We start from the raw sequence: 23,148 nt of genomic DNA, 5'->3' as shown, positions 1-23,148 counted from the left end.
TCGACATGAAGAAAAAAAGAAGAAAAGGAAACCCCAAAAGGTTGGGGGCAGAAGCTGAATAAATAGGCAGAGCAGGTGGTCTGTGCACGCTTGCAAATTTGCAAGTCGGCGCCCCACTCGGGCTTCGGAGCCGGGAGAAGGGAGCGGCCGCTTGGAGCCGGCGCACGGGCGCATCGGCAATCTGCCGTGCCTGCCTCGCTTTTTCATCAGCATGCAGGCGCTGTAGGTCGTTTTCCCTGGCTGGCACAGATCTCGCCCGAGGTGGCGGCCGAGAACTCAAAGCAGACATTCAGAAAACTTGCGACGGAGGCAAAAATCTGGGAGATAAATCACAAAAGGAAGGTCCTACCCGGACTCGAACCGGGGTTGCCGGAATGCTCTGATTGAATCAGAATCCGGAGTGATAACCGCTACACTATAGAACCTTTGTTAGTTCAGAGGGGTTGGAACATGCTGTTAAGGCACTCCACTCATGGCTATCATATACCCACATGTGACTACAGGCACTTGGAATAGGGTAATTCGAGGTCCCCGAATCTATGGAACTATGTAAAATGGCCCAAAAAGCCCAGAAAACGCTGTTTTGGCCAGTTTGATACGCTTTACCATATCTGTTTGGCTGCCCGGCCTTTGCTGTTCTTACTACCTGTGCCCGTCAAATGCAATGCCAAGAGGACTTGGTGGTTTCCGCCCATAGGGGAACACTTTAATTGTTTCCCTATGTGCTTTGTTTGCTTGCATCTAATGAAACGCACTGCGTTGCCGCCGACGAGAATGGCATTGCGCTCCAAGAGCGCGCCGAAAACGCTGCGTGCAGTGTGCATCAATGCAGTGTGCTTCATTGACAGCATGAATTGGTCGATTGCTGCCCGCCCACTAAAGTCTAAAACTGAAAGGCATCCTGGCACATCCAGTGACTCCAAGCCGCGAGTGAGTCGAGTCTGTTCTTCGTAAAGTTAGCTAGTATCCGTAGTTACCCCCGTCTGCCGTCGAAACAAGGATGCGGAGTGGCTCAGATCGTCTCCATCTGGCCGATGCCGCAGATCTCGGAATCGAGTCTTGGCTTCTCGTCGGGGGGCGGACGCCACGGCGGGAGGTGCCGCTCTATCGCTCAGACCTCGTACGTATTCGGTGCCACGACGGGCTCAAGGTGGTTTAGTCAATCCTGGGGCTTTTAGATCTTTAGTTTCTTAAAGCGGGTATGGTGATGAGTTGGTGAATCGGCTGCTGGCAGCGCATCGGGCTGTGGCTTTATCCGGCAAGAGTAAGACGATGCTCTACAGAATTACAGCTGGCCGCTGTTAGCAAGTATCGTGAGGTTCAAAGCTCGAGTCCCTTTGTTCGACCCCGACATCTTAGCGTCCCGAATATGGACGAGATTGGTTTGTTGACTGACGCTGATTCTTCAGTGCAGGTTCCTTTGTGAGATCGGCCCCATGTCCCGAGTTACGCAAGCGGAACAAGTAAATCGGCGCCGCCACCGTGGCACCGGGACCCAATTCGCCCGTGGTTTAGAGGTAGAGTCCGAGACAACCAGCGATCTGAGCTGAGTCAAAGAAATGAAGAGTGACAACATTCGTGGTCCGAGTGTTGCAAATGTGTAACAGACCTCGACCGTGTTGAGATTGAGTTTTGAATCTTGCTGATCATGGCTTCGGCGACTCGAAGCCCTAATAATTAACGCGTGAAGCGATTGCTTGAGCCAGTTCTCCGAGTGGCAAGACTCGGGTTTCTTTTCCAAAGCTTATTCCTCTGGCGCGGAAAGACTCCGGAGTTCTCGTGCTCCTAAGATAACAAGCCCTGCTGGAGAGTAAGGATGTTGTAATACCAAGCCGGCCGAAACCCAGCAGCCAGGTAGAGTCCCTCATGGAAATTGAAGTGAACTGACCGCTGCAACGGGAGATTTGACGGACAGTCCTTGAGCTGAGGCTGCAGGCATGGTTGGTCGATCGGGATATGGCAGCGCCGTTTTCCTGCCACCTGCGAGGTCCCGCCGTCCAAGCACATCCTACGTACCATTGATTTCGAAACAGTAGCTAGGTATCGTTGGGTTTTCAAGGTCGACAATAATCGTCGTCACGGCTCGTGCCCACGGGTTTCTACATCGGGTACTCGGCGTCCTTCCCACCTTCGGCTCTCTAAAGGCCCGGAAAGAAAGACAGAAATGCAAAGATATCCTCAGCTAATTCACGGAGGTGCCTGGCCGACCCAGGGTGGCTTCATACGATCCTGTAGTCGGAAGAGCCTCGGACGCGGTATGTCTGAGCGTACACCGACCTGTTTCACAACACACTGCCCATTTCGACGAAGAAGGAAAGATCTATCAGCAATACCACTCAGGGGCGGTCAAGATCTGCGGAGGCCCAAGCAATGGCAGGATGGACTGGGGATGGACATTACGAGAATGAGCCAAATTTCATACGACTGCCGGATTACAAGACGGACAAATAACTATATAAGCTGCCATCTTCCTCTCCTACCGCCCCTCGACATCACATCCAACTCAGCAGTCAGCAGTCCTCAGCATCTCAACCCACCACCCTCAAAGTCCCAAACACATTTTAAGCCTTTTTGTTTTCTCAAAAGCATAACCTTGCTACAACCGCAAAGATGCAGTTCACCAGCATCGTCTCCCTCTTGGTTGTTGCTATGACCGCGGCCGCTCTCCCCGCAGCCAACGTCGGCGCACGCACCGACGGCGGAAACTGCAACAGCGCGATCTCCAACGTCTGCTGCAACAGCGCTCTCGGCTGCGTCGTCACCCTCCTGGGCAAGAACTGCGAGGGCTCGTCCTACTGCTGCGAGACCGAGGCTGACCAGGTAAGCTGTGCTGTGCACTTTGACACTCTCACTGGAAAAGCGGGGGACACAGCAGTCAGTCCATCGGCTGGGTGGGAGGTGCTTGCTGCCTTTCAGGGGAACAAGGGAGTCGAAAAGAGTGTCAGTGAGGAAATGAAACAGGATGCTAATCTCAGTTTGCAATGCACAGAGCGGCCTCATCGACATCAGCGCTCTCAACTGCGTCAAGGTTCTCTAAGCGGAGACTGCGGCACAGAACCTAGGTACCTCGGACGACAAAAGGCGGAAAGTTGGGGGGGGGGGGGGGGGGGGGGTGGCACGCCACCAGACAACAACAATGATAAAGCCGCCCCCTATGGTGTGGAGGTTAGGACCGGAACAGGCACACTAGGTGAAGAACAACTTGTTTGGCGATACAGGCTTTCAAGGGAGATAATTTGGGCGGGGTTCTATTTGCTTTCCTCTAACGTTAGCTTTTGTTTCCTCGGCGCTGGGGCATTAACCCCAGCGCCACTCGTTCACACAGACATAAAACACACATGGACATACCAAGTACCTAGGGCATTCTCAGTAATTTAGTAATTTTATGCTGGCCATCTGTACTAAGTCCCTCTTTGGTCGATCTGCTGGAAGTCTATAACTACAGTATGTGCCCTTAACATGTTGTCGCGTCTTCCTGGCGGCTGGGTCATAGAAACGAGATTCTCGAGAAGTCTGGGCTCCTCACTTATTGGTTTCACAACAGCAGGAAACTATCGTCCCACTCGGGCATTGCATGCCCCTGCATTCGGCATTGCAATGTCTCGGTATATTGTCAGACAACATCGGAATGTTTAGGTAATACAGAGGGACAAGGCCGGAACACATACAAGCTGATGCAATGTGGTTCGCGTTCACAAAACAACATTGTCATCTCGGTACGGCTGCTCGCTGAACGGTAATTATGTGGGCTTATGAACTCAGGCTTTGTTGATAAGGGAGATAGGTACTGTATTCGTAATCAGCAACTAAGGTACCTTACTGGTATGGGCTGAGCCCGGGTTACACATCTTCCAGGTTGTGAGCGCGAAGCCTTCCAAGTCCGAAACCCGTCGGACCGTCGACATCCTCTTCGTCCACTGTCCCGCCGGCGGTGAAACATCGCGTATCACCAGCCTGGCCATCTTCGACAGAGGCGAGTCGCTCTACCGTACTGAACACCCGCTCGAGTCTCCCCAGCCAGTCAACGGGCATTCGGCCATCCTAGCCAACAGGTCCTGGGAGCCTCTCGTGGACCGTCTGAACAAACTCCAAATCGAGTGGGATCCATCCACCCGCGCCATCTTTTACCCCCGGGCTGAGGTTGAGGCCCTCATCACTGCGGAAGAAGTCGCCCGAGGTCATCAAACAAGGAAGAGTGTTGCTTGAGGAAGCAAACAAGACTCTGACGAACGACGAAATCGACGAGTATGCCTTGCGCGTCTGCCGAGACACACTCCCCGACGGCACCCATGTCAGCTACAAGAGAACCTTTGCCATCTTGCTTCTCTTCCGCCGGGGCTACGACATTGTCTTGTTTGTCGACGTGCGGATCCATGACGCAAAGCTCCCTCTCGAAAAGGTTACAGTCCAAGGCAACGTGAGGATGCGCCACGAAAGCGACGTCGGGACTGACCTCCCTTGCCTACGCCACTGGGATACCACGGCCCACAGGGATTTCGGCGAGAAGCAGTGGAGTATGCTTGCACCCTTCCTGGCCAAAGGCAACCGTCGACGCGCTTGGTTCTACCAGCTCTCCGAAAGGGACATCCTCCCGTGGACCAGCAAAGAAGTTTCTGTGCGCGAGGGAGGCTATGGCTCCATATCCAAGGTCAAGATCTATTCAGGCCATCATAACTTTGACGGGGGCAATGGTTTCTTTGCCGTCAAAGAGTTCAAGCCTAAGGCCACGCCAACCTCCGGAACGGACCTGTCGGAAAGCTTTGAGCGCGAGATTGAGATCCTCATGGTAAGTCAAATTCGTGATGTTTCTACTGTGTATACTACCCCAGTCTGTTTGTCTCTGGAATTACTTGTGCTCCTGATCCAGGCCTTTTACTACTCCCGAATTCCTCCCGAGACATCCCGACCGGGGAAGACTTGACTGATATTATTGAATAGCGATTCTCTGGTGACGTCCACCCACACCTGATATCACTTCAGGCGGCTTACCGGCAAGGTGACACTTACTGTGTCATCCTGCCCTGGGCAGATTGCGACCTTAAGTCTCTTTGGAAGAGAAGCTCGCTCGGAGACCCCTTGCACAAGCCCAACCTCGTATGGATGCTGGGTCAGTGTGTGGGAATAGCCAGCGGCCTGAACAGAATCCATCGCTACACAAGCACCGAAACCGCGACGGATGAAGAGGCCGATGCTTCGCCACGCAACAACAAGATCTATGGCCGGCACGGAGACATCAAGCCGGAAAACATCCTCCTATTCCGCGACCATCAGAACTCCCAAGACCTGGGTAGGCTGGTCCTCACTGACTTTGGCCTCTCTCGCTTCCACAGCGAGACCACCAAGACATGTTTCTCATCTAAGGATATCATAACAACAATAACTTATCGACCGCCAGAGTGCGACATGGAGAAACGCACCGTATCCAGATCCTTTGACATCTGGTCGCTCGGGTGTGTCTTGCTGGAATTCGTTGCCTGGTACCTTGGCGGCTGGGACTTGGTCAGCGAATTCGTCACTTGCCGCAAGACGACGAACCCTCTCTACGCCGGCTGGCTGGTCGATGATTTCTTTGAGATCATCAGACACGAGCAAACATCACTCGGAACCGTATATGTCCGGGTAAAATGCGAAGTCCATGATGTATGTGTGTACCTCGAGGAACCTTTGAGACGGACAGTTTTCTAACCTGTCAGTTCGTTCACAACAACCTGCACGCTCACCCAAAATGCCCGAAGCCAGTTCAAGATCTCCTGGACTTCGTTATGGAGAGGATGCTAGTCGTCGAGTCAAGGGGTATTAGGAAGCGAGCTCAATGTGGCGAAGTTGACGCGACCCTCCAAGCCATCTACCACGCGGTTGAGGATAGCAACCTCCAGACGCTGACGGCCCAGCCCCGGTCAAAGGTGAACAACCTCCCGGAAGCGGTCGAGATGTCCCCCAACACAATGGCAAGGCGGATTGCGCTGCACAGGTATGCGGAGCTTCCCACGCATACTGGCGATACTCGTACAATCTTCCCCTAGTTTGTTCGTTAGTGTTAATTAGACTTTGAGACCAGGGTCAACCTCAATACTGCGATCGTAGCTGATATGGAGGTACTTGGGAGGTATATGATGTATTTGGGCAGGGGCTCACGATGGGTTATGAGGAATCGTATCAGACTTTTGTCATTAATACACTCTCAAATCGCTATTCACGGAGCACACTCCTAAGAGTTCTTTCGAGCTTACAGCAGAGAAGCATGCGAGGCTCGAGAACTCACTAGGGGTTCCGTTACTTCCGTACATTCTATCGATTTCTCAATGGCTAAGGTAGGAGCTGACTGAAACCGGCGTTGCACTCCATCAGCCTCATTATCCCAAGTTCCCAACAGGAGCGCTCGTCAGACCCAATCTGACTGATCCAGTCGACTTATTAGAATCAGTGGTTTCATCTTCCAGAACAAAAAAAAAAAGAAAAATGACAAACAATTGATAATGGACGAACCGGGGTTTGAACCCGGGACCGTCTGTATTCGCAGGTGCCAATGAAGCATTGCAAAACAGAAATCATACCACTAGACCATTCGCCCATCGATGGTTCTTATAAGAACGAGCCACCTTTCTTTTTATAGGGTTCCATTGCAGGTCTCGACTTCGCTCAACCGTGTACTGTCCAGGCGGCAGTGTGATCTGAACACTTTTGCATGTCCAATTCGTCTTATTACGAATGGACTCTCCGTGAAATGTGGTAATAGTAAATTCCTGGGAGTTTCAGCAATGACGCACTCCAGGTTCGGGGGGTTTGGCAGTGAGTGGTTGGGCAGCATTCGTCCAGGATAGCGTCGGGTGGCGAAGGCAACTGCCCAACATGCAATCACACTTGGCACTCGGGAGTCGGGACATCATCAATGGGCTGGGCTTCTCTTATCTTCCCACTGGTATTTTAAATCGACGACATTGAGAGATCTAGGAGACAACTAATCGAATATTCTTGCATCCCGTCAATTCAATCCGAAGCCCCAAACCAACAACCTAAGTTTCAACTTTGAAGATGCTCGCCACGCCATACATCCCTCCCCCTTTACCTCCATCTCATCATGAATCCGACCAGCGCAACAATAACCCAACAAACGACCCATTCCACGCCCTCTACTACTCCCTCGCCAACCTCACCCTAACCACGAGGGAAACAACAACTGACCCGCCGTCATCATCATCATTCCCAACGGTTCCTGCCCAAACCGTTACCGGACCCGAAGAAGTAATCCAAGTCACCCCGCTCTTCCCATCAGGCGACAACGTGGTGTTCGCACACTCGTCCTTCTTCTCCCGTCACCACCGCCGCGCCCCCCACGGCCTGCCCGCCCCGTACTGGCAGCAGCAGCAGCCCGACCTACCCTCTCCCGTCCAGGTCCGGGAGCGGGCTGCTGCAGCCCACTTGGGACCACTGCTCAGTACGTATCATGGAGGGTCGCATGCCCAGCAGCAGCAGCAGCAGGAGGAGGGGGGGAGGAAAGAGGAGGAGAAGGGAAAGGAGGAGGTGCTGGTTCCCTTTCCCGAGTTCCCTGTCCGGTTGATGGTCAAGTATCACTATCACCGGGTAGGACGGAACGGGAATAGTAGTAGTAGCAGCAATGGGAATTGGAATTGGAATGGCAATGGAAGCCAAGCGGCGAGCAGTGAGGGAAAGGCGATGATGCTCGTCCGATCCGTCGTCACGGGATCTGAGGCGGCGGTTGTGGTGCCAGAGGTGTTCGGGTGGCGGCGCGATGCGGGGAGTGGGGATGGGTTTGTGTACATGGCCATGCCGGAGGGGGATGTGTTGGCGGACCGGTGGGAGGGGATGGGTGAGATGGAAAGGGGGCAAGTGTGTGCGCAGCTGAGAGGGGTGGTGAGTGAGTGGAGGAGGTTGAGGTTGGGTGGTGTTGGGTTTGTTGGTGAGTACCTTACCTACCTTATATAACGCTTCGGAGTTGCTTGGGTGAGACGCAAGGGGGATACTGATATGCATCTTGCGTTCTAGGGAGCGTTGATAACGGACCGCTGGGGGATCTAATCTTCCAGCGCTGCACGGCGGCGGGCGCACCGCCGCCCGGTCCGTTCCCTACGGTGGCCGCCTTCCACGACTATTTTGTCACCATGGCGGTCAGCATTTCGCAGGACAAGTATGGCGGTGCTGGGGGGTCCGGTCAGATTCGGTATACCCCTCATCATCTCTTCCCGGACGATGTTCCCGTTCTATTCACGCATGGAGCCCTTCATCCGCGGAATATCATTGTCTCGGCCGGTCAGAGCCCGCGCTTGGTTTCCATCATCGGGTGGGAGCAGGCCGGGTGGTATCCGGCGTACTGGGAGCTGTGCAAAGCAAGGTTGGAGTGTTCCCGGCATGGCGGCCTTGGGAGCTGGGAGACCAAATATCTACCGTGGATTCTCGATGTCGAGGGCTTGAGCAGGGAGACGCGGGGATGGCAAGTGGGTTCATTGTGTCAGTATTGGGATTACTTTGTTGGGTTAATGTGAGCACCGGGGAAGTCATGTGGTCAAACTAGGCGTTGGAACTGGGGCTTTTGGGATTGAAGAGGCAAGAATATGGATTTCGAAGCTTTTGCTCATACTTTCCATCTTTTGAACCACGGAGACGGAGCTGACAGACAACGCACTACACCATCCTCTCCGCCCAGCTCTGAATAACACCCTCAACGGTAGGCTCGTATTCCTCGAGAATAACTTTGATCCCCGTTCAGGAATGTGGCGGAATCACGTAGCATAACCTTATAGAACGCAGCATCATTGTCCCAAAAGGTCATCTCAATCCAAATAGGTTTTGAGCGGAGGGGTGACGACAGCCATTTCCCCAAGAGACCGGGCCAACTAGTACAGAAGTGTGTAAAGACCAATCTCAGAAGAGAATCACCCAAACGCGGACTGAAAGACCCAGCTCATGTTCTCCGTGCCGGTCGGATCAACCAGGAAGTCCGACACCTAGACCGAGTCAGCGCCTTTCCCCAACCGGAAAAGTCCACGCAGCATCACTTACCATATAATCCATATCCCACTCCTCGGCGCCCCACGTTTCCGGCGGCGTATCCAACATGCTGCTCCCCGTCCCACCGCCAACACTCACTGCCTCGTTTTCCTGAATGGGCCTGGTCCTCGCTTCGGCCTCCTCCAGCAACCGCATACTCCTCTTCTCAGCCTCCTCGGCCGCCTTCTCCACGTACGCGGCAGTCTGCGTCTCGTCCAACCCCTTCCGCACGGCTTCCACCTGCGCGAAGACCATACAGGACACCAGGTAGCCCTTGCTATTCGTCTCGCCCGCCTCCATGGCCTTCCACGACCAGGCCTTGAAGTCCTGCAGCGCAAGCAGCAGGTCCGGCCGCACCTCCCCGGGACCGAGAAGGACCAGGCTCTCCTCCTCGCGGATGAGCGTCTTCAGCTCGACGGCGACGGCTACGAATCCCTGGATCGCCACGGTGCCGAACAGACCCGACCCGGAGGTTGCAATCCGGGCGACGGGGTCATCCAGATCGGCCGAGTCGGCGGACAGAGAGAGAGGCATGAGGAAGGCGGCGCGCCATAGGCGGAGGGCGGTGTCGACGACCACGCGGCGGGAGAAGGCGAATTCGGAATCTCGGAAGGAAGGGCCGAAGAAAGGGAGGTGGAGGCAGAGGAGGTAGCGGCGGAGGAGGAGCTCAAGGAGGCGGAGCGCAACGTCGGAAGGACCGCCTGAGGGCGCTTTCATTGCCTGCAGGCTTCGGGTGAGACTCTTGTACGCTTCGCGGAGTTCGGCATCGAGTCTCAGGGTCTCCGTGTAGCTCGCACGGGAAGAAAGATCGTTGAGGTACTTGACAATGGCTAGTCGTTGTGGCAGCAGCTTGCGGAGCGCGATAGCGATGGTCGTCTGAGTGAACTCGGCTTGCGGTTTGGGGACCGGAGGCTCCAGCGATTCGCGGCTTAGCTGCTCGTCGTCAAAGTTTCCCGGCGGCTCCGTGTCGAAGTCGTCTAGATTGAATAGCGGCGGTCCGCCCGAGCTAAGGCTTGACTGTAGCGCTAACTCGAGGATGGTATTCCACAATCGCCGACGCATCTCAGCTATGAGTGGGACCTTCCTCCTGGGCCCCAGACCTGACGGATCCCGGTGCAGGCCCATGTACATTGCCATGCGAAACGTAGTGCCGACGCCGGCCCAGACCATGTCCTCGCCAACACCTACTGTCTCACGCGCCATGTGGAGCAGTATGCCGGTCTGCAGCGAGGGGAGGACCAGCTGGTGCTTGAACTCTGGGGCTGAAATCCAGGTTTGAGCCTCGTATGTCCATCGTATGGCGAAGGGGCGTAGTGAGAAGATGGAGTCATAGGCTACCGCACCAAGGGCTAGAACTAGCTTGAGCTGGACGCGGAACGCTGGATCGGGGTTGCTGCTTGGGTCCCAAAGTGCTTCGTAGTCGCGTCTGAAGCTGGGCACATGCAGCACGCGCATCACGGCTTCGCTTGTGCGGAGATAGCAGTCGATGAGAGCGTCGCACATGGCCCGGGCCGGCAACTCAGGGGAGGGTGGGCAGGGCCAAGCCGGGGAACGGCGAGCTTTGATGGTCCTAGCCAGGGCCTTGCATCGTTTTTCGTAGACGAAGATGTTGGATCTCTCATTTCGTAAGTTTTGTTCGAGGACGTGGAACATGTCATAAAGCTAGATCGCGCATTAGTTGATTAGGGAGACAAAGGCCACGTTGAAGCTTGGGGACAGACCATTACTGCGGTATTGGCCCAGTGACTCGGCCCAAACAGGCGCGTCTTGTGTGTGACACTCCTCTTGACGGCTTGGGGCTGGCCAGCCAGGCGATGCTCGGAGTGGAAATAGAAGTCCCCGGAGACATGCATATACCGTGTCTCGACCCGCGAGCTTTTGGTAAAGGTCGAGTACGGAGTGTCGGCTGCTGGACATGTTGACTCCTCCGGTGCTGTCTGGCTGTTGTTGGCCGTGGCATTGCCGAGGGGCGGCCAGTTAGTGTCGACAACAGCATTACTTGAAGTGTCGACCGTGGTGCTAGTGGGAGCCGCGGTACTGAGAGTGCTCGGAGTTAAGGGGGAGGTTGTCTCGGATCCGATCAGCGGCGTCTCGCGTGGCTCGACAAAGGTTCCCTGCTGCCCTGTCTTAGACGCAGGAGGCGGCGCGTCCCTGTAAGTGCACGTGGCATTTTTGGATCTCATGCAATTACTGCACGGTGTTCCTCTGTTGCATTTGATCTTGCGTCTTCGACAAAGGGTGCAGGAGCTATTGCAGGTTAGTCAGCTAGCTGCTCGTCGGTGGTGGTCGGGGGAATGGTTGCACCGCCAAGCGAGGCTAGTGCACCGAATGGCCTACACTGCTGGTCTTCTCCGCCGTCGTTGTGGTTGCAGCTCCATTGCCCAGAGAAATGGTTTATCAGATCAGATAAGATGCCTGATGCTGAGTCGTGTGGAACTTCAGAAAGATCGGTTCGGAGATGTTGGAAGGGGTGGCGTCGTGGTTTGAATGAATGAGAAGAGTCGGCAATTTGTGGAGCCGAAGGATTCAGGCACCACCAGTTTCCCGGAAAGTCGAGATCTTGTAACATAATTGGTCGAAAATGCCGATTCCAGTGTATCGGGTGTTGTTAACTCCGACCACTCCAGGAGTCGCCGCGGGACGTGTGGGTTGCGTAGGTGTTTTCAGCCGCGGATGGTCCGATTGTGCGACCTCGGAGCCGAAGCTGTGCTTTGCGGAAGACCGGGTGTAACATGTACATACCTAGGTATATATATTGATTCTTAGACTCTCAGACCCTTCCCTGACTTGGCTGTCTTGTTTGATGTATCTCAGCGGGCCTCATCGACGTTCCAGAAGAAAGTTGCAGAGACAGCGGAATTCGAGCTGCCAATAACCCTAGCTCATAGAATTCAACCCCTTGTCCATCTTTACTCCGTCGTCTTTTTCGGCCACCCTACCCTCACCTGCTCACCATCACCGTCCTTACCCTACTCCAACCAGATATCGGCACCAGTTGCCGCCCAATTAACCGCCATGGCTACGCTCGACGCACAACCCCAAAGCTCCCCAGCTCTAGCAGTCCAAGACGAGAAACACGAAAACGTCGACACAACAACAGACACCGAGTCGGCCCTCCCTCCGAACCCTCCCGACGCGAACCCGGCCTTCTCCCCGGCCCCGGACGGCGGCGCCCGCGCGTGGCTCGTCGTCGCGGGAGCGGGCTGCATCTTCTTCAGCTGCCTCGGCTTCATGAACTCGTTCGGCGTGTTCCAGGAGTACTACCTGTCGCACCAGCTGGCGGACGAGCCGCCGGACAACATCGCGTGGATCGGGTCCCTGACGTCCTTCATCCAGTTCGCGGGCGGCGCGCTGGCGGGGCCGCTCTTCGACCGCTACGGCGTGTGGGTGCTGCGCCCCGGCGCCGTGCTCTACGTCTTCGCGCTCATGATGACCAGCATCTGCAAGGAGTACTGGCAGTTCATGCTCGCGCAGGGCGTGCTGGCCGGGTTTGCCATGAGCCTGGTGCAGGTCCCGGCCTTTGCGGCCGTCGCGCAGTACTTCGATAAGAAGAGGGCGGCCGCGCTAGGCATTGTGGCCTCCGGGTCGTCGATCGGCGGCGTCATCTTCCCGATCGCGCTGTCCAAGATGTTCAATGGCTCGACGCTCGGGTTTGGGTGGAGCGTGAGGGTCATGGCGTTCGTTGTCGTGCCGCTTCTGACGTTCAGTGCCTTCACCGTGGCGCCGAGGCTGCCGCCGAGGAAGACAAACTTCTTCATCGCGGCTGCGTTCAAGGATGTCAGGTTCATGTTGGTCATTGCGTCGGCCTTCTGCTGCTTCATCGGCATGTTCACGCCGCTCTTTTTCATCCCGACGTATGCGGTGACCCGCGGCATCGAGCCCACGTTCGCGTCGTATCTTCTGGCCATCGTCAACGCGGCGTCGACCTTCGGGCGGATCATCCCGGGCATTTTGGCCGACCGGTTCGGGAAGCTGAATGTGTTTGGCATCGGAGGTATCTTCACGGGCGTGATCGTGATGTGCCTCACCACCGCCACGAGCACGGCGGGGCTGGTCGTGTACTCGATCGCGTTCGGCTTTGCGTCGGGCACCATCATCTCCGGGGTGTCATCGGCGCTTTCGATCTGCACCGATGAGCCCCGCAACCTAGGAACATACATAGGCATGGGCATGGCGCTGGCCGCTTCCGCCTCCTTGGTCGGGCCGCCTGTGGATGGCGTCATGTTGAAAACATACGGCGGGTTTCTTGAGGCGACGCTTTTCAGTGGTGTTGTCTGTCTCTTCGGCGGCGCCCTGGCAATTGCCACGAAGGCCACGACACCGAAGGGCCTCTTTGGCAGAGTTTAAGGTATCATGAGACACAGTTGGGCATCCATGTATGTGCTGGATATGTGATTTAAGAGGCGTGTATATGAAGGAGTTTGCGCTTGGGGGGGGGTATAGAGTATAGACAAATGTTAGATATAAGGACACACTAAGATACTTCCGATATACTTACCTAATCAGACACTCTCTGCTCTTCATACCTGCCCCGAGTGCCGGTTCCTGGAGATGAAATGAGCACCAGACAATCAAATCAGGTCGCTCACAGAAATAGAGCGACCTTGTGGTGGAATACGAGGCAGGTTCGGGTATCGATTTGACTGCTTTGTGCTAAGTTCCGGTCTTAAACGGAAAGCGAATATTGCCAAACATACCTCCCGCGAAGTTCAAAATTGAAGGCACACACACGAAGTGCTAGGCGAAAAGGGGGGCAATGGGTGACCGGAACGCCGGAGCTGACGTAACCGAAACGGGTTAGGGTTGAACCGTTGCCCCTTGTGCCCGGACATCGAATACCGGTACACCTTGTCAAGGTACAAGTCCTGCAAGATGAGTTCTCTGATGAAGACATTCATGTGGTAATTGGAGAACTCTTTGTATTGTGAGCAGATTGCCTGACTCAAATCCGAGTTTCCATTATCCGTCGAGTAGTACCGTGGCCACCATGAGGCATAAAGATTCCGGTACATCTAACCAAGCAGAGCCAAGTCAGCATTGACTTCGTGATCAACATGACTGTGCACACAAACAAAGAAAGTATGTGCAACAGCTAGCCTCTCAAAAGGAGCCTGAAAGTCATGCTTGTTCCAGGAACCCGGTACTGCAACCGCACGGCGGAGCAGGTGAGCTCTGCAAGCACTTCGGACGGTCGTCCCGTTCTAACCGACTAGAAATGGAAGGCTTTCTTGCTTGCCCCCTTTGTGGTTCACAACCTTGGGACGGAGATGATGTACTAGACAACTCAGCCCCGTGGTTCCGGACGGTTGCTGTGGCACAAATATGGATGGATTCTGGGTGTAAATTGCCGTTCGCTTGCACAATCCATGGAGCAGCCCGGCCGCTGATATCTCTTGGAAGCGCACTGAACCTCACCCAAGTAATCGCTTCATGGTTTTGATAAAACAGGACGCTTGAGAATTCTGTTAAGGGCGCTGGACCGTTGTCGTGGTTGCTCGTTCCCCATCTCTGCGATCCTGGCAGACAGTCCCTATCTGCGATAATGGGCTCGCAATACAAAGGTACCGACATCAACTTTCCGATTCGCGTATCAAGCACCCAGCAGCCATCCAAGTCCCCTGCGCGTGACCTGCACCGGTACTGGCGGAGCAACGCAGACGAAGGGTACCTTGAGCGGTACTGGCCAGACGACCACAGTAACCATGACGACTGGATTACCATCGTCCGCCGGCTTGTGGCCCCCCTCTTCCCGGAGTTCGCCAACGCCGAAGTCAGGTACGTCGCAAAAGGAACGTTCAACCGCCTCTACAGCCTCTCCGCGCACAACCTCCTCGTCGACCGGGACACCTTCACGCTCACGGCCGTCATCGACTGGGAATGTGTCAGCGTTGTGCCCGCGTTCGAGACCTACGACGCCGTCCCGGCGTTTCTGTCCGACAGGGAGTGGATCAGGCCGACCCCGCTCGTCCTTCTCGCCCACGGCATCCCGCCCAATGATGAGGTAATTGCCGCCGATAGGTTGAGGAGGGAGGCGGAGATGGGGCCGGCGAGGCGTGCGTATCATCGAATTGTCGGCCCGCTGTATGACATTACTACTACTACTAGTACTAGTAATAACTTGCCCGGAACACGCGAGCGGGTCAAGGGGAAGCAGGGTCTTGCCAAGCAGCTGGAAATTGCGAGTTTCCAGCATCGCCCGTGGTGGACCGCGGCGTGGCTCGCTGAGAATGGATTTGGCGAGGACAAGAGGGTTGGCGTCATTTTCCCGCCGATGGCTGCCACTATGCTGTGGTGCTTCCAAGCCATCGTAGATGACGGGGGTGATACCCTCGCCGCGTATGACAGCGAGAGGCGGGTCAGGGTTGGGAAGTTTATCGGCATTGCCAGGCTCACCGGGCAAATCCTCAACCAAGTCGGGCAGAGGCCACTTAAAGGGACCAGGGAAATTGTTGCGAGCATGAACTTGCTGAGGGGCCGCCCACGCCCAGCCACTTGGCCCACATGCCGAGATCGCCTGTCGCCAACCTCGCGCGCGTCGCGGTGAACCCCTCCTGCATGGTTGGCGGTACAGGTCCTCGACCGGCACGAGCACGCGGTGCTCTGGCTTCCGATTCAGCGGCGCCAGCTCCATAAGGTCCTTGTACACGCCTCCGAGCTGCAGAGCACCGCCCTCTGCGGCGAAGTTGAAATGGGGCACCACGTGGTACGTGGGTATACGCTGTTTGGACGTTGCCATCACGGGAGGCCTGAGGACCAACGTGTGAGTAGGGATAGAATCGGGCTGGGCTGGGCTTTATTTTGGTACTACTTACCTACCTAGGTAAGGTGCCTTATCCTTGCGTATTAGGTAGGCTGGCGGGATTTATGTCCAGTACTTGTAGCTGTAAGTTGAGGCTGGGTTGGGTACTATCGAGGTTAGTTGTGCTGAAGGAAGGAGGAGGGATATATGCTGCACAGAGCGTGAAGTCTTGAGTTCAGCCGGAGGTCATCCAACTCGGCCGAGCGAGTAGAATGCAAGGTGACTGAACGATTGGTCTTGAGAGTTCCTGTTGAAAGCCTCACATACCTTATGGAGGCCTCACCAACATTCTGGGTCTCGGAACGGAACTGGGCTCATGCTGTGTTACCTAGATCGGAATCATCTGAATCATGCAAGCAATGCCCAACATCAGAATGATCAGATGGTGTGACAACAACCACGCAAATCCAACTTCTCGGTAATATCCCATCTTGAACTCATGGCAACGATTTCTCTGCAGTACTAAACGCATATGTCATCATCACCATACTCCTTGTTTACACATTAGCGAACAACAGCCAGAAGCCCGACGCATGACGGCACAATATCTGCATGTATTCAGTACCGTCCTCTGATCAGTCCATCCCAGCCCTACCGCTCCCATTCCCACACGCGGGTTGCTGCCTGCTAGACGGGTGCGGGAGCAGCTATTGATGATTGCGCCGGGGGAAGGGATTGTTCATGGCGCGGGTAGGGGATCACACTCCCTTCCCATCACGTCTTCTGCTGCCGTCATGGGATCGATCGTGAAGTCCATTGACACGTATAATCCAGTTACCTACCTTACCTAGGTACCTAGGTACCTTAAAATACTAGTACAGTAGTCGTGTGCGAAAATTACCTAAGGTACCTGGCACCAAGTTTCGTACACCATAATACCACGAGGCATCGGGTAACTTACCGTACGCCATTCACTATGTGAACGTCAGTACAATACAATACGTATGAAGCAGACATGTAGATTGGGTCTTTACAAGGCACAAAACTATCAGCTATTCCTCCATTGCATGAATTTCCCGTCGTCCAGGACTCCAGATACACTTCTTTTCTTCATTGTTTTGCTCAATGCTTACCAACATACCAAACTCTCGCGGCGCTCTATTTCTGAGTGATTCTGACCGCTCCCCTTTCTTCCGGCGTTGTCAAGTCCACAATAGCCCTTCTCTCCGTCCAATCACCTGCCCTTGTAGGGGCCCTACTAACAAGTAACAACCCAGTTCCCAATGTAACCACTAGTCTACTCGTAGATATCATCATCACCATGGAAAAACCTCAACACCGCCTTCGCAACGACCAAACCATCATGCTCCCAATCGGCCCGCTCGGCGGCCTCATCGGCATCCTCCTTACTGACGCTGCCGCTCTCGACCCGCATCTCCAGCTGCCGCTTGACCAGCTTCTCATCAAACTCCATATGCCCCTGCGTCGTGAAGAGCCGCTTGTGGATGTACACGCCCTGCACGCCGGTGTGATCCGACGTGCCCCAGACGTGGACCTTGGTTCCCTCCGGCAACAGATCCGTCTTCTCCTTCTCGGGCGACGGTGGGTCCACGACGTGGTCGACATGCATCTGGTGGACATGGATTATGGCCTTCTCTGCAGTATTGGGGAGGTTGAAGAGCCTGCGGCCGAGGTCGGTGAGGGACACGGGCGTGTGGCCGAGCTCCCATTCGCCGCTGGGCGCCGGTCGGACGGTGGAGCCGAGCACGCGGCAGATCAGCTGGTGCCCGAAGCAGATACCGGCGAGGCGAATGTCAGGCCGCTTCGTCCAGACGTCTGTGAGAAGGCGGGTGGGGGGTTTGTTTTATCAGTAAAGGTAACTTAGAGTTTAGGCAGTCAAGAGGAGTGGAGGATCAGACGTTTCATCTCTTTTACCTTTGATGAGACTCATTAACTTATGTATCCAGGCATCATCACCATGGGCATCCCAGGTACTGCCAGTGATAAGTATAGCGTGTATATCTTCGCCAATCTCCTCCAGTGTTGGAGTCATACCCCCTTCGGACTCGACGACGTACTGCATCACCGTCTCGATGCCCAAAGTCGGTTCGTGCTGGTCCCCAGCCTTTTTCAGTAGCTGGCCGAGGACATCGCCAAAAGAGCCAGTTTCTTTCTGCGTCTCTGGACTGCAGTGTCCAATAATGTCAGCCCTTTCTTGGCTGCTGATCGACATGTCACAGGGGCAATTCGGGAGTAAACAGCCCTGTCTCAGAAGCACAATGACTCCCGAGACAGCCAGATTGGGGCATAAACAGCGCCAATTTGACATACTGAGTTTCGTCAGTCTCTAAAACGAGTAATCTGACTTTGTCTGGATGTTCCGAGATTAGTGTACGTGCTGCTGGTGGACTCATTGTCTGACTCGTGGAGGTCAGATGAAATATCTTGGTATATGTAAACCGACACTGTTATATCGATGGAGCCTTCGGAGGTGGTCTTTGAATGCTGTACCTTGAGTAGGTGTGCGATGTAATGTACAGACCTCTTCTACTCGCTAGGCTACTATGGCGTTCGGTTCGATATCTGGAATGATATGACGTCAATTGCAGGACAATGACCCCCCAAGACCACCTCGGGGCCTGGGCATGATCCACACGATCCCACTCCTACACTCTTGGCGAGGTTGAGTTGCTTCATTTTCTAAGTTCTCCGAGACGGTCACCGTACCCTCATCCATAACATTCATTGTGATGAAGGCAAACTTCACCAAACTGAAGTAAACTGTCCACATTTCAGACTGTGCTTGTATCTCTTCGGTATAGTATATAGACGTACAAGCTTCACTCCACTTAACATAATATGCATAGGTACTGCCTAGGTCTATTACCCCTAACTACCTGGTAGTGAGTGAATCCTAGTCCTGTACTTTAGTCATTGCTCTATTCCTATTATGTCTCGATCGATCATGCTGCGCCGTAGACAATGAACTGCCATGGTTCGGCCGTCGAGGGCACACCACGCTCCGCACATAGACGACTCAAACTCGTCAAAGTCCGGGGCCCTTCCGGCCAGCTCATCCTGTGAAAATGCCCACTATGATCATGCTCAACGCCCAAACTTAAATCAAACCGCCGCCCTCATGCCGTATCCCGAATTAAAAGATCCCCATGCCAGCCATTTACGCCCTCCATCCTGCCGTGACTGCTCATTTCCTTCAAGGACAAGAGTCGGATGTGGATGTTGAAGCCGCCTTCGACTCCTGGAACCAGAATGAATCAAATAGGTATCATGTCCATCGCCCGAAAATGCAAATCAAAACCCTCGTTTCCCAACCTGCTCTCTCATGAGCAGTTCATCGCATCCGAAGCACCGTTCCTCGCCTCCGACTGAGGCGCGGAAGGGCTCATACCAGCAGTCTTAACGTTCTTCCCCTCATCCCTCTCCACCTCGATGGACCTCCTGCACACAGGGCAGGTGTTGTGCTGTTTCAGCCACGGCGTCACACACTCGCCGTGGAAGAAATGGTCGCAGGGTAACACGGCCGCCTTCTCGCCCTTCAGCAGGTCGTCTACGCAGATGACGCACTTGGAGCAGACGCCAAGCATCTTGTCGTCTAGCTCCTTCGTCTGCAGCCGGTCGATGGCGGCCTGCGATGCCGGCGGAGCCCCGCCCGCAGCCTCCTGCTCGCGCAGCTGTGAGATGATGCGGTCGAGCGCCTCCTGTGAGTAGACCGCGTCGCCGAAGATGGCGTTGGCCGGGTTGAAGAGATGCCCGGTTGACATGAGTCTGAAGAACAAGGATGGGACGTGTTGGAACCAGGCATCTATGCCGGGTTGCAAAGGTTGTTGCGCCTGAGCATCACTCTGCTGGGTCTCGCTGTGCTGGTTATTTGTCTGCTCGTTATTTTGGTCATGAGTCGTCGGGTTTGTTGAGCTTGTGTTCGTTGTTGGCGGCCGAGAAAAGGTAATGACGAAGGGGAAGATTTGCGTGTCAAACACCTCAGGATGTGTCGGCGGCGGCACCTGAGACCCCTGCGGCATAGAAGATAGCGGGACGCTGAACGATACGAAGGTAACCGGTGAGATCTGGATCCTTGTGGCGGCAGGCTGTGGCGTGCTACCACTCGTGTGCTGTGCGGTGCTACTTGAATTCGCTCCTTCGAGGCCGGGCTGAGAAGGCGGACTGGAAACAGTGGAAGTCGAGGATGTGTCTGAGATGTGCGGTGCAGGGAGAGGGTCGGAATTTACGGCAGTCCGTTGCCGGTTGTGGAAGTTTCGTGGGTCATGTTGAGAGTCAATCTGCAAGGCAATTTTTAGTTGCTGCGTTGGGGTCATCTAGAGTCGTCTAAACGTACTATTTCCGTTGACATGCAGCCACAAGCCGGGCATTCCATGCCGTTGCCTTGCCTTCGCCATTGGTGATGGCAGGCGTGGCAATACATGTCTTCATGACGTCCTTGGTCGGCCATTGTGATCGGTGTGTGTGTCGGGGAGAACCGAGCTCAGCAGCACCTTGCGTGGACTGGCCTTATGCGGGAGGAATGTTGTCTTTAGTAAGAGTTGCTGATTAGGCCGGCGAACCGATGCAAGCTGCAAAGTGATCCTGCACTTGCAGCTTTGGCCAGAAGTGTAGGTGTCGATCAATTGAGATGTTGTTTGTGAGGAAAGTGAACAGGAAACCGAGACCAGTAGGCATCTTGCTGAGTTTAATAATAATAAAGAGCAGTCGGTCTCCTGTCATCGACCAACCTGTCGTCACTCCACGGTTCTGGAAGCTACTACCAGTACGGATTACAAGGATGACATATTCCGAGGCATTCTAGTTGCTACTGTGGGGCTGCTCATTAACTAACCAATCAAAGTGCAATCTCCCGGTGATATGTACTGTGTACACTAGCTGGTTCGTGCGCAAACAGTGCTGAACCTCTGTGGGTACTGTACCTTCTGGAAGACCGTGGCATTCCATTCAAAATCCGCATGTAACTGGAGGGTTTACCATGTAGCCGGCTGGTCAAAATCTGACGGCCGCAGATCCCACTCACTCCAATTCCGTCAGAACTCCGGAACTATCACAGACGCGCGTCAGGAATGAGGAATCAGACACTGCCGGTCAACCGCCGGAAGAAACGCTGTCTTGAAACTGTGAGTGCCAGTGTGTAGCACACTGCACAGCCATGAATGACATCAATGAGTCCACACTCAGAAATTGGCATATATCCCCAAATTCATCCCTATTTACGCTGTTACTTCCTTCCTAGAAATCCACCGCCCTACAGACCGCCATAACTTAACCCCAAAACAAAACAAGCCCCGTTCGGCACATCGACCACCTTCCTACCCTCCCGATCTTCAATCTCACCACCACCACCACCACCACCACCGTTGACCTTCTCCCCATCTAGGCCAGACTGCAGCGTCCGCGGCACATCGTTCACCCGCGCCAAGAACGGCACGATCCGCGTGTAGGCCAGCGGGGCCTCGTGCGACTTAACCCAGTAGCGGGGCCGCGCGAGCCGCTCCAGCGCCAGCCCGCCGGCCACGCCCAGCATGAAGCGCATGCCGAAGGAAAAGTTGTCCTTGAGTGCGTGTAGGATAACCAGCACACTGATGCGGCTCGTCTCTTCGTTGCTGTCGTTTGACTCGGGCTCGTCTAGGTTCTCTAGGAAGGTTGTCAGAGCCGCCTGGTCCGTCTTGATCCCGTGCGGTGAACACAATAGCGCCTCGTGCTTCTTCATCTTCCCCTCCTCAGGAGGAGACGAAGAGTAGACGATGGCCGTGGCGAAGTTGAGCTCGTGGTGGCCCTGCAGGCGGAACACGTTCAGCCTGTGGGGCAGGCCGCCGCCCGGGTGGAGAGACGGCCAGGTGTTGGCCGGCGCGGCCGGGTCGAGGTCGAGTGTTTCCGTGACGTGGGAGAAGTAACCCCAGCGCTGGACAATGGCGGCGGCTTCGGGCGTGGCGAAGACGGGGATTCCGTGGTGGAAGTTGAGGAAGATTGCGTCGAGGAGCGGTGGCTGTTCGGTGGTGGCCGCTGTGTGTTGGCGAGAGGAGGCAGTGCGGTTTGCTAAGGCGGCCGCGTTTTCGATTTTTTAAATGACCCCTTCGACAGCGGCGCCCGAGCTGTTGCACGGATATATAGGGTACCCCTAGGAGTTTGCAGGCAACGATGTCGTTTTGCCGTGTGACACGAGCCAATGGCTGCCTCCTCGGTCCTGATTGTCATCATCCAGGAGGTAATGAGTTCTGCATGTCCGGACAACCAGGGGTCGGACACGATGTGGGAAAAGAGCTTGCTGCCGGGGCGGGCGCGCTTGGACGCCGGGCCCGGAAATGATATGAGCCATGAGTTGTTGCCGTTCAGCGATGTGAGAATGGGGCGGGGAATGGCATTGGCAGAACCGAGATGCGCTCGAAGTGTATCAGCGCGTGATTGTGACATGATGGGTGTGGGTGGTTTATTACTAGTAGTTGTACCTCAGGACTGGAGCGGGTTGCGGCCATGTTGGGTTTAAAAACCAGATTCCAGCCCGGGCGATGAAGATGAACTCGGGACGATCGGAACCACAGCCCTTCCCATTCGTTGTGCGTTGTTATTCAGCCAGAACTGTTTTACACGCAAGCATGTTGACCGGGCGACTACCTCGCCTCACTGGCGTACCACAATCAGGGAGCTGAGCTGGCTGATTGTGAAATAAGGGCAATGTTAACATGCGGGAGTACTTCCCGTATATCTAATTCTACAGTTCCGGCCGTCTATACAGGACATTCTGCCTACCAGGTCTTCGGTTAGCAATTTCCATTTTAATGCCACTGGAGTGTCTCATCCACTTTTAATTGTGCCGTGAATAGGCAACCTGGAAGCAACAGTAAGTCCCGTGCGAGTAGAGCTTAGCGAGCAGAACCGATTCGGGTTACCTATAGGTACCCGGTAGGGAAGGTGTAAAGGAGAGATCCTCGCGCTCTTTCTTCCTAGTGCCTATTTTGAAATGATTCAAGTCGTTATTATAATTCTGAAGGAGCCCGTTTTGGCGGAACGGAGACTGAGCTGCAATCTTCAGTCTGTTGCAGGCGTGACAAACTTACCACACACACTGTGTTGTTTGTCAAGCCCTTCCCTGCACCCGAGAGGTAGGTGGCCGTGTCATACCTGCCTCGCAAACGTCTTCTAGAGTCCAGACCCCACAAGTTTACCTAGATGCCCTCCCTCCGGCTCACTCCCTCTCTCCCTCCCTCCCTCCCTCCCTCCCTTTTCACCCGAGCCTTACACTTCCGAAATTCAGGGTCACTTTTGACAGACGTTCCCGACAGGTCTAATACTTCATACCAGCAAGGTACCTTACTACCTATCCAGCACCATCAATTGCATGACAATTTCACACCCTGATTCTCCGGCACTAATTACATAGG

General features: G+C 54.8%; 8 protein-coding genes and 2 non-coding genes across 10 annotated transcripts; 4 read left to right on the top strand and 6 right to left on the bottom strand.

Annotated features, from left to right (window-relative positions):
• Positions 1-340: 340 nt before the first annotated feature.
• B0T15DRAFT_t155 lies at positions 341-425 on the bottom strand. The gene has a single exon. It is a non-coding gene; the product is annotated as a tRNA-Gln (tRNA).
• Positions 426-3,679: 3,254 nt separating this feature from the next.
• B0T15DRAFT_557684 (kinase-like domain-containing protein) lies at positions 3,680-6,140 on the top strand (the record flags this gene model as incomplete). Its single annotated transcript, XM_062870453.1, has 7 exons — positions 3,680-3,716; positions 3,804-3,811; positions 3,856-4,167; positions 4,220-4,786; positions 4,939-5,287; positions 5,396-5,640; positions 5,694-6,140. The coding sequence occupies 7 exons, from the start codon at positions 3,680-3,682 to the stop codon at positions 6,021-6,023; spliced, it is 1,848 nt and encodes a 615-aa protein (XP_062719959.1). The 3' UTR covers positions 6,024-6,140.
• A 337-nt stretch (positions 6,141-6,477) lies between these two features.
• Positions 6,478-6,571, bottom strand: B0T15DRAFT_t154. Its single transcript has one exon. It is a non-coding gene; the product is annotated as a tRNA-Ala (tRNA).
• A 356-nt stretch (positions 6,572-6,927) lies between these two features.
• B0T15DRAFT_232028 (uncharacterized protein) lies at positions 6,928-8,737 on the top strand. Its single transcript, XM_062862960.1, has 2 exons — positions 6,928-7,918; positions 8,005-8,737. Exons 1-2 carry the CDS (start codon positions 7,033-7,035, stop codon positions 8,499-8,501), a joined length of 1,383 nt encoding a protein of 460 aa, XP_062719958.1. The 5' UTR covers positions 6,928-7,032; the 3' UTR covers positions 8,502-8,737.
• Positions 8,738-8,891: 154 nt separating this feature from the next.
• On the bottom strand, positions 8,892-11,189 carry B0T15DRAFT_494658 (uncharacterized protein; the record flags this gene model as incomplete). The annotated part of the gene is made up of 3 exons (XM_062867025.1): positions 8,892-8,963; positions 9,019-10,668; positions 10,728-11,189. The coding sequence occupies 3 exons, from the start codon at positions 11,187-11,189 to the stop codon at positions 8,892-8,894; spliced, it is 2,184 nt and encodes a 727-aa protein (XP_062719957.1).
• Positions 11,190-11,652: 463 nt separating this feature from the next.
• Positions 11,653-13,714, top strand: B0T15DRAFT_535707 (major facilitator superfamily domain-containing protein). Its single transcript, XM_062869514.1, has one exon. It carries the CDS (start codon positions 12,022-12,024, stop codon positions 13,351-13,353), a length of 1,332 nt encoding a protein of 443 aa, XP_062719956.1. The 5' UTR covers positions 11,653-12,021; the 3' UTR covers positions 13,354-13,714.
• Positions 13,715-14,548: 834 nt separating this feature from the next.
• Positions 14,549-15,550, top strand: B0T15DRAFT_503481 (uncharacterized protein; the record flags this gene model as incomplete). Its single annotated transcript, XM_062867473.1, has 1 exon — positions 14,549-15,550. One exon carries the CDS (start codon positions 14,549-14,551, stop codon positions 15,548-15,550), a length of 1,002 nt encoding a protein of 333 aa, XP_062719955.1.
• Positions 15,551-17,042: 1,492 nt separating this feature from the next.
• Positions 17,043-18,442, bottom strand: B0T15DRAFT_485900 (class I glutamine amidotransferase-like protein; the record flags this gene model as incomplete). Its single annotated transcript, XM_062866320.1, has 4 exons — positions 17,043-17,581; positions 17,681-17,931; positions 18,077-18,210; positions 18,416-18,442. 4 exons carry the CDS (start codon positions 18,440-18,442, stop codon positions 17,043-17,045), a joined length of 951 nt encoding a protein of 316 aa, XP_062719954.1.
• Positions 18,443-18,632: 190 nt separating this feature from the next.
• On the bottom strand, positions 18,633-20,487 carry B0T15DRAFT_418112 (uncharacterized protein). Its single transcript, XM_062865502.1, has 2 exons — positions 20,100-20,487; positions 18,633-20,043 (listed from the first exon to the last, which is right to left on the bottom strand). The coding sequence occupies exons 1-2, from the start codon at positions 20,211-20,213 to the stop codon at positions 19,087-19,089; spliced, it is 1,071 nt and encodes a 356-aa protein (XP_062719953.1). The 5' UTR covers positions 20,214-20,487; the 3' UTR covers positions 18,633-19,086.
• A 527-nt stretch (positions 20,488-21,014) lies between these two features.
• B0T15DRAFT_575675 (uncharacterized protein) lies at positions 21,015-22,438 on the bottom strand (the record flags this gene model as incomplete). Its single annotated transcript, XM_062871000.1, has 2 exons — positions 21,928-22,438; positions 21,015-21,772 (listed from the first exon to the last, which is right to left on the bottom strand). Exons 1-2 carry the CDS (start codon positions 22,178-22,180, stop codon positions 21,015-21,017), a joined length of 1,011 nt encoding a protein of 336 aa, XP_062719952.1. The 5' UTR covers positions 22,181-22,438.
• Positions 22,439-23,148: the final 710 nt, after the last annotated feature.

The sequence above is a fragment of the Chaetomium strumarium genome (genome assembly GCF_033439665.1).
Source record: "Chaetomium strumarium strain CBS 333.67 chromosome Unknown B0T15scaffold_5, whole genome shotgun sequence".
NCBI lineage: Eukaryota > Fungi > Ascomycota > Sordariomycetes > Sordariales > Chaetomiaceae > Chaetomium > Chaetomium strumarium.
Note: the sequence above shows the minus strand (reverse complement) of the source record. Positions and strands in the feature narration are given on the sequence as shown.